We start from the raw sequence: 19950 nt of genomic DNA, 5'->3' as shown, positions 1-19950 counted from the left end.
GAGGAAGAGAACACTGGGGGGTAGAGTGGTGGTATTTTCAAACACAGAGTGTCTCAGGCCCTCTCAGAAAAAGTAGAGATCTGGCTGCCACTTCCAAGAGATGCAGAAAGGATGCAGCAGGTTCTCCCTCTAGTGACCAAAACCCAGAAATACACAAGCCCAAGAAACAGAAGAGATGCCACACAAGATGAAAAAGGCTTAAAATCCCTTTTAATAATGCATTCCTGTAACAATCTTCAGACAAACTCAACCTGTTAGTGGACGATTACAACTCAGGTTCACATAAAGAAAGTCTCATACTTCTACACAAGACAGGCAAAGTTAGGGTTATACAAACAGTTGCTTCAACTTGAGTCTTCAACAGGAAACTTTAATTTGTCCAATAGATTGTACTTTTCTACCAGTAAAAAAAATGTTTTGTTTTTTTAAATGGTACAACACATTGAATAAGTCATCTCCATATCACCACCACCACTAACCTGGCCCTCCTGGCTGCACCAGCGAGCTACAATAAAGGAAAAAATGGTCCAGAGGAGAAAAGTGAAAAGCTACAGGTTTATTCTTTAAAAAAACTAGTCCCCCGTCCCCCACATGATAAGCCGTTTGAAGCTACAGACATTTACAGACTCACAGGCCCTGCTCTACTGCTCTGGAAAAATATATCCAGAGAGCTGCATGAAGGCAGAACAGGCCTCCAATGGCAGCTGAGTTAGCTGGGGGCTGAACCTGTGTTGTGGTGCTTGGGAATGGGAGAGACATCAAGGTCCTAACCTGGCCTCTCACACTACACAGCTAGTGAAGCTTCCTGGGATCCATTTTCACATTGCATTTTGCAGGAATGCACCTTGTGGCATCGACTAAACCCTTTACAAATCTGGCTGGGTGCCCTTTTGCCATGGCCAGACCCCGGGTGCCCAAGGGAAGCCCCTAAGGGTTGTCCCGATGGAATGGGCAGGAGACTGGACACGCCTCCCTCCCCATTTAGTATCGGCGACGTTTGTTCGGGCCAAAGTCCCCCCCAGGAGCTCCTCTGTTGAATCCCGGTGTGTTTCCTCCCATGGTTCCAAGTCCTTCCATTGCAGCGCCCTGGCCAAAGCGATCAGCGGGTGGCGGTGGAGTCTGAAGGAAAGTGAGGAGGGAAAAGAAGCTTGAGTTAGAAACATCCCTCAAGACTGACTGCAACTGTACAGACCCCATGCAACCTCCACTTAGTATGCTCTTCCCTCCTCCACCAATTATGGCCATTACGGGGAAACCACCAGGGCCCAAGAGGGCTTAGGAAGAACACATTAAACTGTGCACCAAAGCAACAGCACCTGAGTTCTCTCTGACTTCCAATCCCTTTTCATTTTCTGTCACATCTTTTTTGGCAAATGCACAGCTGCCAAGTTAGGAAAAGGGGGAACACACGGCTTAGCTTCTTTGCTTCTGCCCCCTGCCAAACCATTAGTTGAATCATGTAGCTAGCTGATTCAAATCAACTTACAAAGAGAGAAGATGCTCATGCAGATTCTTGCCTAGATCAAGGGTTTTGCAACCCACCCTCTCAGCCAAATCCTGCCTAATTGCACTTGGTTGACCTTACCATTCCCATGGCTCCATCAGGAATCATTGGGCCAGGACCAGCTGCAGGTGGTGGCCCTGCCGGAACACTGGTAGCTCCCATTGTCCCTCGGTTGTTCATGCCTATCGCACCTGAGGAAAAGCAAGGAGGCCTCTTGGTCTGTATACCCCTGAGGGTTAAGTGGCCACTGAAAGCTCAGCTCCCTTAATGCACATATTCCTGCTGGTGAATAGCACCTGTGGCCCACCCAGAGCTCAGCTACCTGCTGACTTAGGAACCTGCAGCCACCACATAGAACAGCTGATGAAGCACAACCCAACCCAAAACATTAACAGGAGAGGAAAAACCACTTACCTCCCATACCCATCTGTCCCATTCGCATATCTGGAGGCTCCCTCTGAAACAGACAGACAAGCTTGCTTCAGACAACATCCCGACACCTCCTTCTGGCAGGACACATGAAAGAAGCTTCTCTGTGCTACTGCCCAGGCCAGAAGGGGTTAGAAACTGTATGAACTGTAGAAGCTGACCCTCACCACCCCACCAGGTGAAGCAAGTCCCCTACCGCATCAGGGAAGGCCCCCTTAAATCCTTCTTGCCGCCTCATCATCTCTTCCTGCTGCCTCCTCATCTCTTCCTCACGGCGCCTGCGTTCCTCCTCTTGCCTGCAAGGAAGGCTCCCATATAGTCACACCAATTGGAGAGCTATCAAACAATTCAGACTTGCTTATTCACAAGCTACAGATGCTCTCAGATGCTTCTTGGCAACAGCCTTGCCCCTACAAAGTCCTACCAATTACCAGCACAAGCCAAGTAAATTCACAGACAAGTAAATTCACAGACAGGTGTGACTGATTCCCTGCTCACCTGAGTTCCAGTTGTTTACGCTTCTGCACCTCCTGGTTGTGCAGCTCCTCCATTCTCCTGAGTTCTTCCTGGCGCCTCATTAAGTCTGGAAAAAACATCCACAGGGGTGACAGGTCAGGATGCCTGCACTACCTGCTCCCAGCCAACTGCAAAGGCCATCGCCATTCTGCTTCTCACCTTGCCTCATGAGCATGACCTGATGCTCATGACGAGCTGCCTCCATTTCCATCTCCAGCTTCTCCCGTGCTTCTTTGATGTTGCGATCCACTTGCTCTTGCTGCTGCTTTTCCATCTCAATCAGGGCCTTCCAACGCATAGCATACTCATACTCAAAGGAACCGGGCTGTGCAAAACGGGGAGGTTGCTCACGCTCCCTGCAACAGCAAGGTGGAAAAAATCCAGTCACTTAGGAAAAGGCAACTTGAGTTAGTGAGAGTCACAGGACTGGGGTCAAGGAAGAAAGTAAAGTTTACAGGCAAGCAGCTTGCATCATGAACGTTTCTGAGAATGGGAATCAAGCTCAGATAGCTACTAAGTTTGCTTTATGCATCCTACCACTATGCTTAGCAAAAGCCAACAAAACAAGGTGAAAAAACACTTGCATGCTACTTTATGTTACATTTTTATGTTTCTGGAAGCCACTTTATAGAAATTGGTTTGAAAAGTAGTAATAAATCCATTTAATAACAATGGTATTTCCCATAAAAATGTAACTGTCCTCAGATGAGCTTTCCCTAAGGCGGCACCACTTCCACGGGCTACCTACTTGTGATATTGTTGGTTTTTGATGACAAGTTTTTCTGGCAGTCCCTCTTCATCATCATACTGATCCATGGGCTCCACAGTCACAGGTCGAGGGAACCTGTCAATGAAAATTGTATCCATCTAAATAAATGCCAACCTCTTTAAAGGCCAAAATCCAAGAGCTAGCAGCAGCCTTTGTACAGGCTTAGGCATGATCAGGGCCTTCCTTAGCCTAGTTACCAACACTCTTTCCCTGAAGCTGAATGCTGCTGCCTCCTGGGACCAATAAGGACTCCCAGGTGAAAAACAATGTTCAGAGTTAAGAAGCACTAAAGCAGCACAAGAGAGACCTGAGATTCTGCTGTGGCCAGCAAGCCATAATACCTTTGATCCAGCCTTGCAAATAATGTTTGACTGGGCAAACCACCATGTGTCCTGTGGTGCTCAAAAAGCATCTCTTATAAAGGTATGAGCACCAAATGTAGAGCCCACAATTTTCTGGTTGTAGTTCTTGTTCTACCAGCCCTGTTCAACATAAGCAATGACTGGTGATGAGTAAAACTGCAATACTGTATTTCTTCATTTAGCTCTGTAGACACAGATAGAGAACATCACTTAAGATTCAGGCCCACTGAATAAATGCACTCTTTATTGCCCTCTACCGGTAAGACACACACACACACCGCCCTAAGTCAAAAGACCTGGTTTCTTTTATTGTACTTACAATAGTAAACTAGAATAACTTACGTGGTTAGCAAGAAGGAACCCTCACTACATCTGTCCAGGGCTTTTCTAGCAGCTGGCTTTCCAGAAAATTCTACAATGCCTTTCCCAGAAGGTCTGCCTCTGTCATCCACAATGACCACAGCCCTCTCCACTTGGCCAAACATTGAGAAGGCCTCCTCCAGAAGCTCATTGGACACAAACTGTGGCAGGTTCCTGACAGTCAGTGAGGCACTGTGGCATGCAAAGCGCACGCGCAACTGCTTCCCACGCAGGGGCATGTTGTCCAGCTCCACTTTCGCAATCTCAGCCAGAGTTCGAGTTTCCTGGAGACAAAAACACACACGCACCACCCATTAAAGCCCACCACACCAGAATTATTTCAAGTGGGTAAATAATCCACCAGCTCACTGCTACTGGACCAAGAACCTCCCTGAAGAGACAAAGGGGTAGGCACTCCCTAACAAAGCACATATTATGGGAAAAACAATTTTATTCCCAAAGAGAGTGGAATGGAGAGTGTAGGGAGCCCAGCAAAGAGAACACTTTGGCATTACAAATAGCCAGGACTTGAGAGAAGAGATGAAAATCAGGGAACTGATGAATGCATGACTCTCATGGGAGAGTAGATCCAAACACTCTTGAGAAAAGGGAGCCCAAGATTTTCCAACTGGATCTTTTCATGTGTGACATTTAGGGCACACACTTGTAAGCTACTCTTAAAAATACAGCATTCCTAGCGCCTCAAAACTCGAGTAACAACAATTAGCAGAACATAGTCGGAAAGTACTATGTGGCATAGGATCTGGGATGCAAAATAAATTATACATCAGACTTTGGGAGGGATCCAAAATCAAGGACAAAGAAAAGGAAAGAAAACCAGATATAAAATTCATTATATCCACAATCCATTATTAGTTGTTGTTGTTGTACTTGTTACTATGGAGAGTAGTAACAGGCTCTTTTTTAAAAAAATCTGCTTTGTTTACAAATAACTAGATGTTGCCATTAAGGTCTTACATAATCTCAAGTGTAGATGAAGTTACTAAGAATTTCAAACGGCAGCATATTTCACAGGAGATTAAATCCACAGGCCTTCTAATATACAGTACCTTATTTTCTGAGTTAATTTTTTAGCAATTACTATGGACCAGATTTGATCATAAATCTTTATCCAACTCATGTAAATATTTTCTTTTCCTTACAATAACCATCCTGGCAGCCAGCAATATATATACATATACAGATAGATAGAATATATACACATATATAGATAGAAAACACACACACACACACACACACACACACACACACACACACACAATCAATTATTTATCCAAATAATCCAAAGTCTTCATTTGGTCCATCCCATATCCCCATGAAAGCTAATGAGGTACCAGTTCACTACCTTTCCAAAAGCTGTCACTGAATGATATTCCCAATATAAGCAGAAATGCATGCCTTTATTTTTTTGCAGCAGAAGTACTTTGGAGAGAAATTGGGGCTTATATACGATAAGATCACTAGTGTACAATGCCACCTTAAAAATATCTTGAGAGTAGATTGTTGAATCCTTGCTGAAATTGATTTTTTAGGCCTCTTGTTCCATATTCTTTCCCATTTTATAGGCTCAACATCATAATCAGAATCCTTTTTCTAACATTTTATAAACCTGTTAAAGGGACCCCTGACCATTAGGTCCAGTTGTGGCCGACTCTGGGGTTGCGGCGCTCATCTCGCTTTATTGGCCGAGGGAGCTGGCATACAGCTTCCGGGTCACGTGGCCAGCATGACTAAGCCACTTCTGGCGAACCAGAGCAGCGCACGGAAACGCCGTTTACCTTCCCGCCGGAGTGGTACCTATTTATCTACTTGCACTTTGACGTGCTTTCGAACTGCTAGGTTGGCAGGAGCAGGGACCGAGCAACGGGAGCTCACCCCGTCGCGGGGATTCAAACCGCCAACCTTCTGATCAGCAAATCCTAGGCTCTGTGGTTTGACCCACAGCACCACCTGCGTCCCATAAACCTGTTAGATCATGTCTAATTTTGTTAATATTTTATAAATGTGGATGATACGTCATTTTGCCTTAAATTTATTTGCAAAATCTGGTGTTTAAACTTTATTAAACAGCAAGTTAAAAGAAAGAACTAATTCAGTTTACTATAGAGAACATACCTGTCCAAGTTCAAACCAGGAGTGAATATTTAATGTTTATGCAGTTGTACTGTTCATGCTTTATTTTAATGCTTCTAAATTATAAGGTTTTGATTAAATAAAATTACTTAAGACTAGGCCTTCTTCCTTCACTGAATTAGCCATTTTATTTTTTTACTTTTGTATTTTTTAAACAACTGATTTAAAAAATACAGAATATAAACCAGCTCATCATTGCCCTCCCACCTTGATATATTCCTTTGACACATTATGTATGATTGAAGATCTAGAGTTTGCACATCTCCTCTTCCTCAGTTCTAGAAATACCAGTCTGGAAGCACAGACTGAGAACATTAACAGGTCAGCTCTGCCAGCATTGTAAGTTCAAAAGTCTATGGGACAGCAGCCACCAAGAAAGCTCTCAAGAGCTTCTTCATCTCTTTATGTGCACAGCTGGAAGTTCCATGTGCGAAACTCAGCTAGAACTGAGCAGCTAGGGATTCTGGAGCTACTGGGGGATCAACTAGCATAATCCACTAAGCTTGCATGCCATAATGATCACTTCCCTAGGGAAGACATTCTGCTTTCTGCCAGTGAAACACAGGCCCCCCTGTAAGCAACTGGTTTTCTCACAATCCCCATAAAATTCCAGGACCAGAGGCATTAAGTATTATTCTGTAAGTCCTAACTCAAACATCATGCAAGAGTCTGCTTCCACAAAATAAAGTGCCACATGCAGCATTCACAGTGCACACAATATGAAACCATGCACTGGCCATTCAAGCCCACGTGGCTAGCATTAAAAGCAGCACTACTTTCGCCAAGCCATAGGAATCCTTAGCACACTATAGCCACTCACCAGCCTGATAAAGCCAAAGCCTTTGTCCTTATGAATGAAGACTTCTCCAGCCTTCCCATATTTTTCAAACAGCTTCCTCATCTCTTCTTCTGTGATATCAGGGGGCAGGTTCCCCACAAATAGGCGACTTCTCTGTGTGAAGGTCTTTTCGCCAGGTTTTCGGAAATTCTTCATGTCAATTGTCAGGCCTTCATCTGAGGGGAATAAGGTACAGAATCGCTCTACAAAATTGGGGGAACAAACGCTGAGTGTTAACACATTGAAGAGCACAAAGGTCAGAACATTCACCAAGTCTCCCAACACACATCCAGTCTTAACTATTTTAGCAGCAACTGCAGGTCAACACAACTCGGAGGCCCTGGGAGTTGAAGAGTCAGCCCCATAGCAGCCTTTGCCCTGCGCAGATGAAAGATATGGCCCATTGACTGAAAATGCAAAGCCACCTGCAGGACAGCCAGAGCACTGCAAATGCTGGAAGGATAGGTCCAAAACAAAGATTTTTAGCAGCACTTACATGACAGTGCTGGTAGGAAGCTTTCCAGCACACAGCAGCAGATGGGAGAGTGGGGCTCCAAATACAGCCTGCAAATTTACAATCTGGAGGAAGCAACTCAAGATACAGTCAAATAGCAATGCCAGTTAGAACACATTACCCATTGTCTTAAAAGACTGATCAGAATCAAAGCCCAACACCAGTCTTTCTGGGTGTTTGAAGGAGGCCACATATTGCTGTGATAGAAAAAGGACGAGCATTAAGAGGTGAGAAAGTGCTCAGTGGCCAGAGGAACTGCAGCAAATGAAACAAGCATCCAAGTCCAGTTGTAGAAAGAAAGCCATAGTGTTCATTAAGTGCAGAAAGAAGCAAACCATCTTAGAAAGCAACCCAATCAGCCACAGAAGCATAAGCTAAGCCATGTCTCCATCCACCATTTAGCTATACCTATAATCTACAAAGCCCTGAACTCCTAGCAATTTAAGAATAATCATGCATTCTTAGGCCACTAGCAACCAAATCATTAAGTTATGCCAGCTTAGTTTGCAAGTCACATTAAGGATTTGAAGTATAAGCAATCCTCATGTGCTGAAGGGATTTGCTGTTAATGCTAATATTGGGACAGGGGGCGATACACCCTTTAAGAGTCAATCCAACAGTAACCTCTGGTGACCTGAGGCAGACATGTTAAGCACCTATCTAAAGTCGCAAGAAATCACACCAGATCTGGTTGAAAAATTCCCACCTCATATATGCTTTCTGTGTCACTGAGCTTGTTCTCACCAGCCTAAGACTTTCAAACCAAGCTGTGATTCAATCATGCAACTGACCAACAGTAGCTTTGAAAAGACTTCTGCAAGTACACAATGAACAGAATATTTTTGGAGCACACAGTGGTGACCAGGTCCAAAGGAAGACTAATACCTTGCACTATCTATAGGAGATCTAACCATATGACTACGACATCTCCAAAGACACCAAAATGACTTGTATGGGTTTGTTCCACTGGTCACTCACAATCAGTTCGTGTGTAATTCCCTGGAGCCAGAGGGCCACTTCACACTTTATAAACAAGTGAAGGTGAAATAAAGTGCAATCACAAGCCTCCCATGTGGAAGAGACTTGGAACAGGTGCTGTGTTTTTCAAACTATGTCCCAAATGAAGTGCTGCAAGAAAGGACACCACCTCCAATGTGGATGTTACCCAAGGAAGCCGCCACTCACTTTGGTTGTTGGCCTGCTGTCCATTAGCTGGGGGAGGTTGTTGTTGCTGCTGTTGCTGGTGCTGATGCTGCTTCCTCGGAGTGTGGTTTTGCTTCTCCATAGCGAAGCCCTTGTTGCCCTGCATCTTCAAACCTGGGAGGGGGGAAAGAATTAAATATAGGTACAATGAACCCACAACCACAGTGTCAGAGCACACATTTTTCTTCCCACAAGATCAGGGGTTCAAATACCAGCACCTTCAGTTACAAATGATCTTTCCTGATGGAGTTGGAGGTTGGGGACTGTGTGTCTGGTACTTTGGAGAGCTGCTAACAAATCCAATCCAGTGGGTGGCAGCTTTGTTAGCTCACAAATGGAAGAAGCCTCAAAGCTCAGGGCAGAATATGTTCTTTGCTTGCAGAGGGGTCCACTTTTACTCCTTGGCTTCACCAGCTGAGAACTGCTCTCAAGTCATAAGGCTAGAAAGAGACTATGGGAAGTCACTAATAAATAGTATTAATAATAAATTATTTATACCCCGCCCATCTGGCTGGGTTCCCCCAGCCACTTTGTGCAACTCCCAACAGATTATTAAAAACACGGTAAAACATCAAACATTAAAAACTTCCCTAAACAGGACTGCCTCAGGTGTCTTCTAAAAGTCTGATAGTTGTTTATTTCCTTGATATCTGATGGGAGGGCATTCCACATGGCAGGTGCCACTACCGAGAAGGCCCTCTGCCTGGTTCTCTGTAATCTCACTTCTTGCAGTGAGGGAACCGCCAGAAGGCCATCGGAGCTGGACCTCAATGTCCGGGCTGACCAATGGGGCTGGAGATGCTCCTTCTGGTATACTGGGCTGAGGCCGTTTAAGGCTTTAAAGGTCAGCACCAACACTTTGAATTGTGCTCAGAAACATACTGGGAGCCAATGTAGGTCTTTCACGACCAGTGTTATATGGTCTTGGCAGCCACTCCCAGTCACCAGTCTAGCTGCCGCATTCTGGATTAGTTGTAGTTTCCGGGTCACCTACAAAGGCAGCCCCACATAGAGCGCATTACAGTAGTCGAAGCAGGAAATAACCAGAGCATGCACCACTCTGGTGAGACAGTCTGCGGGCAGGTAGGGTCCCAGCCTGCATACCAGATGGAGCTGGTAGACAGCTGCCCTGGACACAGAATTGAACTGTGCCCCCACAGACAGCTGTGAGTCCAAAATGACTCCCAGGCTATGCACCAGCCCTTCAGAGGCACAGTTACCCCATTCAGGACTAGGGAGTCCTCCACAACTTCCCACCCCGTCCCCCAAAAACAGTACTTCTGTCTTGTCAGGATTCAACCTCAATCTGTTAGCTGCCATCCATGCCCCAACTGCTTCCAGACACTCACACAGGACATTCACTACCTTCACTGGTTCTGATTTAAAAGAGAGGTAGAGCTGGGTATCATCCGCATACTGATGAACACCCAGCCCAAACCCCCTGATGATCCCTTCCGGTGGCTTCATATAGATATTAAAAAGCATGGGGGGAGAGGATGGAACCCTGAGGCACCCCACAAGTGAGAGCCCACTCATGCCCCAACACCACTTTCTGGACACAGCCCAGGAGGTAGGAGCGGAGCCACTGTATAATAGTGCCCCCAGCTCCTCTAGACGGTCCAGAAGCATGCCATGGTTGATGGTATCAAAGGCCACTGAGAGATCCAGAAGAACTAGGAGACGGCTCATTGACCAGCATGACCAAGGCAGCTTCAGTCCCATGATGAGGCCTGAATCCTGACTGGAAGGGATCCAAATGATCCGCATCCTCCAGGTGTGCCTGGAGTTGTTCAGCAACCACCCGCTCAATCACCTTGCCCTAGAATGGAAGATTTGAGACTGGGTGATATTTGGCCATATTGGCTAGGCCCAAATATGGTTTTATAAGAAGCGGTTTAATAACTGCCTCTTTCAGCGGGTCTGGGAATTTTTCACAGAGGGAAAAATTCACCACCCCACAGAGCCCATTGCCCAGCCCTTCCCGGCTCACTTTTATGAGCCAGGATAGGCAAGGATCAAGGAGATAGGTGGTCAGTTTCACTCATCCAAGCAGCCTGTCCACATCCTTGGAGGTAACAGATTGGAGTTGATCCCATGAAACTTGACTAGACACGAGTCTAGCACTCTCCCGCCCCAGCCCTGCTTCCACAGTGGAATCTACCTCTTTCTGAATCTAAGCGACTTTATCTGCAAAAAACTTTGCATAATCCTTGCATGAGATCTTGGGGACCTTACCAGGCCCCAATGGCGAAGGTGGTTCCGTTAGACTGTGAACCACCTGAGTCTCCTGCTGCTGTTTTCTGCAGATGCAATAGAGGCGGTGAAGAAGGTCCTCTTCGCCGATGCTATCGCCACTTGGTAGGCTCAATGCTGATCTCTAACCCGTGTTCGGTCTGATTCAGAATGAGTTTTCCGCTACCAGCACTCTAGCCGCCTCAGCGATTATTTCATCGCCCTCAGCTCTGGAGAAAACCACGAGGCTGTCTGGGCTCCATGCAATCGGAAAGAGGGAGCTTCACAGTCAATAGCCCTGGTTAACTCTGCATTCCAGCGGGCCACCAGGGAATCAGCTGGAAGGCCATCAACATGGGATAAAATATCCCCTATCACTCTCTGGAAACCATTTGGATTCATTAAGTAGCAGGGGCAGACTGTCCGAATTGGTCCCATCCAGCACCGAGCCAAGCAGGCCAACAGCTGCAGTCCAGAGAGCAGAAAACAGCAGCTTGGGTTGACTGGCCATATCTCAAGCAGGTCCAAAGTCACCTGTGTGGCACACAAGAAGAGCCCTGCTGGACCAGCATCCTATCTCTTTGCAGTGGAGAACGTGATACCTCTGGGAAGCTCACAGGGCAACAACCCTCTCCCACTATTGTTCCCCAGCAACTGGCATCCAATAGGCATACTGCCTCTGGTCCTGGAAATAATACACAGCTCATTATTGCTAACGACCAATGCCACATATCTCCTCCTTTGCGAGTTTTCCCATTCCTCATCTGAAGCACCTACCTCAACAACCATCATAACATCTTAATGCCAAGTTCAGAGTTTCACTATACAGATATGTGAAGATGTCTTTCCTTTTGCGTGTGCTGAATCGTTTCACTGGGTGCTGCCAGGCCAGGCAACTTTTGCCAAAGCGATTCCCCTGCAGGTGGTTTCGAGCTACAACCACCCTCAGGTGTACTGACTCGCCTCCACGGGAGCAGCTGCCCGGAAACACTCAGGGGGGCTCCAGGCTGACAAAGGCAGCGCTAGCAACACGAAGGAGCCAACAAACAAAAAGCCCTGCTGGGTCAGGCATCCCCCAGAAAGCCCCTGGACCTGGCCCAGGTCCCCTACTCCCCACACCGCCGCGCGCAAACAGCAACCCTCCAGCAAACTGGCTCCTTCATAAACACGCGGCCTCCGATTCCGGGAGGCGATGCCACTACTCCGCAGAAGCCTCAGGACGGGTCGCTGAACAAAGCCCGAAAATACATAATGAAAACAAGAAGCAGGCAAACCAATAGCCCTCCCCCTTCAATACACACACTCCGCCCCACCTTACTAGTGTACTACTACCGCCGAAAGCTTTCCCGCCGGCCCCATCCGCCCCGAGAACCCAGAAAAGGCAGCGGACAGCCTGGCCCCACCACGGATCTCGCCCCCTCCCTCTCGCCGCAGCTTCCGCGGTCCAAAACCGGAGGCTGCGTCCCCTCGCCGCGCACGAGACTTCGCCGACGGACCTCCGTTCCTCGGAACCGGTCCCTCGGGTTCTTGCCCGGGAATCGGGACAGGGAGGAGGCAGCGCCGACTTCTTCCAAACCCCTGAAGAGAGAGAGGTGGACGGGGCGAGAAGAGGGGCAAGGGGTCTTTTGGGGTGGGGGGCTCCCGGACCAGGCGTGAGGGGGAGGTAGGCCGCGCATGCGCTCGCTCACTCACTTGGTCGCTCGCTCGCTCCTGCCTTGCCCACGGCTGCTTCTTCCTTCACCTCAGGCGGCGGCGAAGAGGCCCAGCGGCGCTACAGAAGCCCCGGCCTAGATCTGCCCGCCTTAGCCGGCAGGTGCTTTTCTCCTCCTCCGCCCCCGCCTCGTCCCTCAGCCGGACCCCGGGTCGCAAATGCCGCGCTTGCTTGCTCGCCGGCCGGCCAGCCAGGCAGCCTCGGCCTCCTCACCTCAGGAAAAGCCGCTGAGAGGAACGAGGGAGGAGGAAGAGGAGGGGGGTACGCCAAAAAGAAGCGGGGGGAGGGGAAAAGGCGCGCGCGGCCGGAAACCGTTCACCCGTGCTTGCTGCGCTCGCCCCGCCCTCCGCCGCCGAACTGATTGGCCGACGGAGCTCCGGCGGGCTTGCGCTGAGTGGCCGCTGACGACGCCGGTCGGAGGCATTCGCCTGGGCGGGGGCGGCCCCTCGCGCGTCCTATTGGCCGCGCTCCTCGCCCCTCCGCAGCCCGCGCAAACGGCAGCCAATGGCGGGCTGAGGGGTGTTTTAGGTTCCCCCCTCTCTGTGCCTCTTTCCCACAGCAAGGTTTGGGTGAGAGGCGAGAAAGGGACAAAGGGGGCAGGAAAAGGGGAGGCGGTGGGTGGCTGGAAATGAGGAGCGAGCGTCGTGACGGCGCCGCGGGGCCCTGCGCAGGCGCAGTAGAAAAAGGCGCTGTTCCTTAAAGCAGCAGTGCCGCGGATTTGGGTCCGTCTGCAGGGGGCGTTGGAGCGCGCTCTTGCGGTAAAGCCCCTGCCTTTTAAGCATGTTCAAATACGTACTGTGCATAAGCGTGGGCGAGTGGAACTCTTGTCCACATGATGCCCAGGAGCAGCTGCAAAAATGTGCTGGGTTTGGCAATAGGATTGTGCGCACCGATCCTGTGCATTATTTTTTTCCACTTAAGAGGGAGGTAAGTGCGGTTTAAAAACTCAAAAATGCATAAAATAGTAGCAAGCAAAACAGTACCTCCGTCCAATAATGGGTTTGGGAAGGTGGTTTACAGCCCAATATTCATTGCATCTATGTCCCACTTTTTCCTCCAAAGATATCATGGTGGCTCACACCACTCTCAATTAATCCCAACAGCAACCCTGTGAGGTAGGTTAGGCTGAGTGGCCCAAGGCCATACCCAGTGAGCTTTATGTTCAAGTGGGGATTCAGACCCTGGTCTCCCAGGTCCTGGTCCGTCACTCTAACCACTACCCCGCCCTGTCTCCCCTAGAACATAGCGATGTATGCCTATACTTACCATCATATATAATACAAAAATTGGAATAGTTGCATAAATGCAGTTATAATAAAAAGGAATGCATAATTCAATATGGATGGATGGATTCAGCTAACCTGGTTCGCCAGCAGAGAGCAGTGCAAGGGCTCCTGCATGACACGTTTTCCCACCTTAAAGTAATAATGCGTAAAATGCAGCAAGTGTTTATTTGGAAGTAAGGCATGTGTTCAGCCTGGCCTATTTCCAAGTTATTGTGTGGGATTGCTATTGTACACTAGGGCATGTTTTTCACAAATCTCAAAATACGTTGTAGTAGGAAAGTTACTACAAATTATAAACAGAAAAAAAGACATGGTAGAAACAAAAGCAAAAGTGACTGTACAGTAACAGCTCTGTTGGGTAGAGCATGGTGCTGATAACACCAAGGATGCAGATTCAGTCCCCCTACGGAACAGCTGCATATTCCTGCATTTTTAGTGGGTAGGACTAAATGATCCTCAGAGTCCCTTCCAACTCTACTATTTTATGAGTCTATGATTCTTTGCTTTGATAGACAGCCTATATGTGAAGAGGGGAGTCTGCTTACCTAGACATTATTGAGAAAATGCCAAGAATGTTTGTGCTGGGAAAACTCGGCCTTGTACTTCTGCCTGACAATTCTTCAGCTCTGATAATGCAGGCTGGCTTTTCTCTGAGAATGTGAGTTACTTTCTACACATGTGTAAAGCTAAGGTGAGGGAACATCTGTGTTATTTTTAGGCCTGTGAATCCCACTTTTGTGGGTTCCCCAGCGGCCGTTGTTGTTGAGACCAAATAAAGCAGTCTCAAACATCACAACTGATGTGGCTGATTGAAGAAAACCCAACCTGGGAAAAAGCCTAACTGAATACAGTGGCAGAAAGGTAGCCGTGTTGGTCTGCCATACTCAAAACAAACAAACAAACAAATTTCTTTCCAGTAGCACCTTAAAGACCAACTAAGTTAGTTCTTGGTATGAGCTTTCGTGTGCATGCACACTTCTTCAGATACCAGGTATCTGAAGAAGTGTGCATGCACACGAAAGCTCATACCAAGAACTAACTTAGTTGGTCTTTAAGGTGCTACTGGAAAGAAATTTGTTTGTTTGTTTGTTTTGAATACAGTGGGCTTACTTCTGAGTAAACACCAAGAGGCTCGCATAATAAATTAATATGCACATCTACTGATGTGATGAGGTGAGAAATGCAGATAATGAGCTTTCAGGAGGGAGGAAGAGGAGACAAGCTGCACTGGATTGTGAGTCCGTGGGTGGGAAGTGTGGGAAAAATCCATGAAGGCACAATTTTTAGTGGACTTTTATGTTGTTACTGTAGCACTATGCAATAATACAAACTTCTGGGTTAAGCTGAACTCTTCAGCAGGCCCAAGGGGAAAATAACATTTTGTGTATGTATACAATAATACTGTACTGCAATCCTGTGCATAGTTACTTGGAATTTGGCTTATTGATCTGCCTTATTTCCAGGGATCTGTGCCTAGGGGCACACTGTACAACTCACTAAGGATTTCAGTATTTTAGTGGCTTCAGAATATGGGATACCTTCCAACCGTCTCCCCATTACACTAGAAAATACACTGAATTGTTACAAGCTAAAAACGGGAGTAAGAGCATCTGTAGCCATCATTTTTACAAGTACTTAAGATTGTGCTGTTGTCTCATTCTGCTTGATAAGCTTTAGTGTAATATTAAGCTTGCATATGCTTCCCCCCCAAAAAAAAAATACCTATAAAAGGTATGTATGCATTCATTCATTCATTCATTCATTTCCCTATTGGTTGGTTGGTTGTAAGATGCTTTCCATTGCCTTGGATAAGATAAACTCACCAAAAAATATAATAATAATAATAATAATAATAATAATAATAATAATAATAGGTTGCTGGGGCTCACTCTCTTCTCAACTTTGTGACAGCCATCACTTCTGAAGGAGAAGACACAGGCATAATTTGAACCCAGGGCCACCAGTGCTAGGTGGAAGTAACCAGCCAGTTGGATTCCAGCAGGGCTTTGCAGGACGTGGCCTTACCTCTCCACCCCAGTTTGCAAAGAATAGCCAGACCCCTCCAGCGAGTCATTCATTATGTTAAATATGCCCATGGATAGCGTATTTGCCTCGATCATTGTACCTTTGCAACAGTCCCACCAGCACTGGCAGCACCAGCACTCCTGAAGCCTGGTGACCAACTGCAGTGCCCAGAGCAACTGCAGTGCTCTGTCCTGGCCCCCGTTGGAAGATACAATACCTGGGCTCCCAACACTTTTATTGCCAAAGGCTTGGATGCATAGGTCAGTGGGATACACGAGCAGCCAGGTGACAAGCATTCAGATGGACGGGTGCAGCACAGGCTAAGCACATGGTGAGGTGTCAAGAAGCCCCCAGCACTTGACATTTCCCCAAAGTCCCTTTCTGAAGATCACAGTTGTTTACGTGGTGGTTGTTCTGAGCCACAGGACCGGGAAAGCAAGCTGGCACCCCTCTCAGCAGATCTGTTTTCACCAGAGCAGCCTCTGTATCCTTGGTGATGGAGGCAGGCTCCACAAGGCCAGCTCACTGTCTGCTTTGTCCCCAGGCACCTTCCTGGAGGGGGAAGGCTCTTAGCCAGTCATGTACATTTGCTGTAACCCAGTGTTTGGGGTGTCCAGTAGCACTGAGGTGGGCTACTCCCATGACTGTCCACTTGGCCCCTCCCCTAGACGTGGATCAGTGTCTTCCAGCCTGCTTGGAGAATTTGCAGCGACCACTTGTTATACACATTAGCAACTTAACATACATATGAAATTACCCTTAACATACATATGTAATTATGCTTCCTTTCCCCACAGATGTGCAAACACAAAGAATTGTTCAATAAATCTGTATGTGAGTTGTGTATGTGTGTGCATGTGACAGAGTGATGGAGATTGATAATATTTATACAATCAACTCAATATTCAAAACCTGGCCATCCTTTTAGTTACCAAATATCATTCCATCCTATTTTCCTATACAAATTAATTATAGGTTAGTACCAATCAATAGCATCACATATAATCAAGCAGATTACAATGATAACATATATATAACTCGATCCCTGGGATCCAGTCCCTCCCAGTTCCATTCTCATCCCACAGGATTCATGACATCACCCCCTTGTCCAGGTGTCCCCTGCAAGCCTCCCTCTCTCTGCAGGGCACAAGCCTGGGTAGTGTGTCTGGAGGTCCTGGGCTGCCCAGATGACAAGACCCCCCTTTCGCCCTCGATTATGAGGTCCAAAGGAAAGCAGAGCAAGATGTTTGACACCAGCTGGGCTGCAGGAGTTGCCAGAAGGAGGCCTACAAGGCGCCATCCAATCCACCTTAGGGACTCCAGATTTCTGTAGCTTTACTCCTTGGCCTTTTCTTCTCCTGAATATATCCCACAAGACAGTGGAGGTGTTATGTACTGAGTTGAATAGGATCCAAACTGCAGCAGTCTGATTGGTCCTAGAACAATAGGATCCAAAAGGCAGCAGTCTGATTGGTCCTAGAACAATAGGATTCAGAATGCAGCAGTCTGACTGGTCCTAGAACAATGCAGCAATATGATTGGTTGGCAGGAACCACCCAATCATGCTCCAGATCGAAGTCAATCCACAACCTGATTGGCTTACAGTAGAATTCCGGAATTAGCCAATCATGTGCAGCCCATTGTGTAAATAATGTATATAAAGCAGATACCTTGAGGGGACTTTCATTCATTCCTCCTCACCACTATGAGCTGAATAAAGAGCATGAAATCACTTTGCGACTCTGAGTATATTTCACTGGCGACGAAGGTGGGATCCCGCTGAGCTGACTGCCACACACAGCACCGCAGCACCGCCACCTGCCGCACCGCTGCCTCGCACCGTGTATCCAGGCTTCAGCTCCGGGACACAAGGAACTCAGAATGGCAACCGACAGCAGCTTCTCGCCGTTCAACCCAGCATCTGGAGACTGGGAAGCGTATGCCTCCCGTTTCACCTTCCTCCTAGAAGCCAAAGGGGTCACCGATGAAGAAGACGCCAAGAAGAGGGCGATATTCTTCAGCGTCTGCGGAGAGGAGACGTTTGAAATCGCCCGGGCTCTCCTTGCACCAGAAGACGTCGCTACTGTTCCATACAAAACAATAATGGAACAGCTGAAGGGGCACTTTTCGCCACAGCCCTCTGTGGTGGCTCGTCGAAATGCCTTCTATGCAGAGCGGCAAGCCCCTGGGGAAACCATAACTGGGTTTGTGACCTCTCTCCGCCAAGCTGCCCGGTTCTGCAACTTCTCAGAGCTGGAGAACATGCTTCGTGACCGCCTCGTCGGTGGCCTGAAGGATGAGAAGCTGCAACGACGCCTCTACGCTAAGAAGGACCTAACGTTCCAGGTCGCTCTGGAGGAGGCCCTGGCAACGGAAGCTGCCGAGAGGTCGACGCAAGAGGCACGGCCGAGCCAGCCGTCCCAACCGAGGGTCCACCACGAAGACCTCACAGACGACTCAGGATCCAACAGGGAGGAGGTGCACCAAGTACAGCAGCGCACTCAAGCAGCCCACATACCACAGCTGCCTCAACGCGAAGCAGGGAACTGCGCATGCTGTGGAGACAGTCACGAGAGGAGGACCTGCCGTTTCCGCAACGCAGAGTGCAGGCAGTGCAGAAAATTGGGACACATCGCCCGGGTGTGTCGAGCTCGGCCCACCCGACGCCAGGCATCAGATGACCAATCCAAGAGCCCCAGGTCCCGGGGCCCAACACACCAAGGCAACTCGACGGAGCTCACGGACTTCCAGGTATACCAGTTGCCCCACCCCAACGTAGAGAAAATTTATGTAGAGGTACAGATAGAGGGGGCCCCATGCCGCATGGAGCTTGACACGGGTTCAACTCTATCCATAATCTCGGCAAGGACCTTAAGGAAACTGTGTCCTACTGGGGGTCCCAAACTCAGGCCGGCCCCATTCACCCTCCGGGACTTCCAGAAACGTAAGGTCCCCACAATGGGGGTGGGGACCTTCAGGGTGCAATACCGAGGGCGGACGCGGCAACTGGACTTGCTTGTGGTCAAGGGCCCCTACATTAGCTTACTGGGATTGGCATGGTTTGGACCACTGGGGCTAGCCGTCACCGGGGTGAACCACACTACCTTACAAGTGGACGTGGACGCCATATGCAAGGAATTTCCGGGGGTTTTTGATGGGAAATTGGGACAGTATACGGGCCCCCCCATTGCTCTACAGCTTGACCCCGCAGTACGACCAGTCAGGCTCAAGGCCCGCCGGGTCCCGTTCGCCCTGAAACCCCGTATAGACGAGGAATTGGACCGACTCGTGGAGCAAGGAGTGCTGGAGCCGGTGCCTAATGCCCCCTGGGAAACCCCAATCGTCACACCCGTCAAGCCGAATGGTTCGGTCCGCATCTGCGCAGACTACAAATGTACCATAAACAAGGCCCTCACGGCCCATGCATACCCAGTGCCAGTGGTCAGCCATGTCCTTGCCACCCTGGCTGGGTCGAAAATTTTTGGCAAGCTGGACTTGGCCCAAGCATATCAACAACTGCCAGTAGATGAGGCCACAGCAGAGGCACAGACGATTGTGACGCACAGAGGAGCGTTCAGGGTAAAGCGGCTGCAATTCGGTGTCAGCGTGGCACCAGGCATATTCCAGAATCTAATGGACTCTCTCCTTAAAGGGATTCCTGGCGTCACCCCCTTCTTCGATGATGTGTTGATTGCCGGGCCCACACCAGAGGAGTTTGAGGACCGCCTCCGCACCGTTCTGCACCGTTTCCAGACGGCGGGTCTCAAGGTGAAGCGGGAAAAATGTCTACTAGGAGTGCCTCAGGTGGACTTTCTGGGATTTATGGTGGACGCAGAAGGGGTCCACCCGACTGGGGACAAGGTACGGGCCATTTGTGATGCCCCAGCGCCCAAGAACAAGACTGAACTTCAGGCCTTCTTGGGACTATTGAACTTTTACCATTCCTTCCTTCCCCACAAGGCGGCGGTAGCGGAGCCCCTACACAGACTCCTGGACAAGCGGGCCCCTTGGGTGTGGGGCCAGCGCCAGGAGGCCGCATTCCAGGCA

The 19950-nt window shown here is 48.5% G+C and overlaps 1 protein-coding gene across 9 annotated transcripts; it reads right to left on the bottom strand.

The window, feature by feature from the left end:
* Positions 1–190: 190 nt before the first annotated feature.
* On the bottom strand, positions 191–13212 carry NONO (non-POU domain containing octamer binding). 9 transcript variants are annotated; one of them, XM_083595618.1, is made up of 12 exons: positions 12574–12935; positions 8866–9089; positions 8632–8763; positions 6915–7108; positions 3923–4224; positions 3198–3293; positions 2609–2805; positions 2432–2516; positions 2130–2229; positions 1919–1961; positions 1586–1695; positions 191–1119 (listed from the first exon to the last, which is right to left on the bottom strand). In XM_083595618.1, the coding sequence occupies exons 3-12, from the start codon at positions 8753–8755 to the stop codon at positions 982–984; spliced, it is 1389 nt and encodes a 462-aa protein (XP_083451744.1). In that variant the 5' UTR covers positions 8756–8763; positions 8866–9089; positions 12574–12935; the 3' UTR covers positions 191–981. The 9 variants fall into 9 exon arrangements, with proteins under 9 accessions (XP_083451744.1, XP_083451739.1, XP_083451738.1 ...); XM_083595613.1 differs by having other exon boundaries at positions 6915–7135; positions 8868–9089; positions 12574–12932; XM_083595612.1 differs by lacking the exon at positions 8866–9089 and having other exon boundaries at positions 6915–7135; positions 12574–13212.
* Positions 13213–19950: the final 6738 nt, after the last annotated feature.

This window comes from Podarcis filfolensis (assembly GCF_964270895.1).
Source record: "Podarcis filfolensis genome assembly, chromosome: Z".
NCBI lineage: Eukaryota > Metazoa > Chordata > Lepidosauria > Squamata > Lacertidae > Podarcis > Podarcis filfolensis.
The sequence above is the reverse complement of the archived record's forward strand: the minus strand, read 5'-3'. Positions and strand labels throughout refer to the sequence as shown.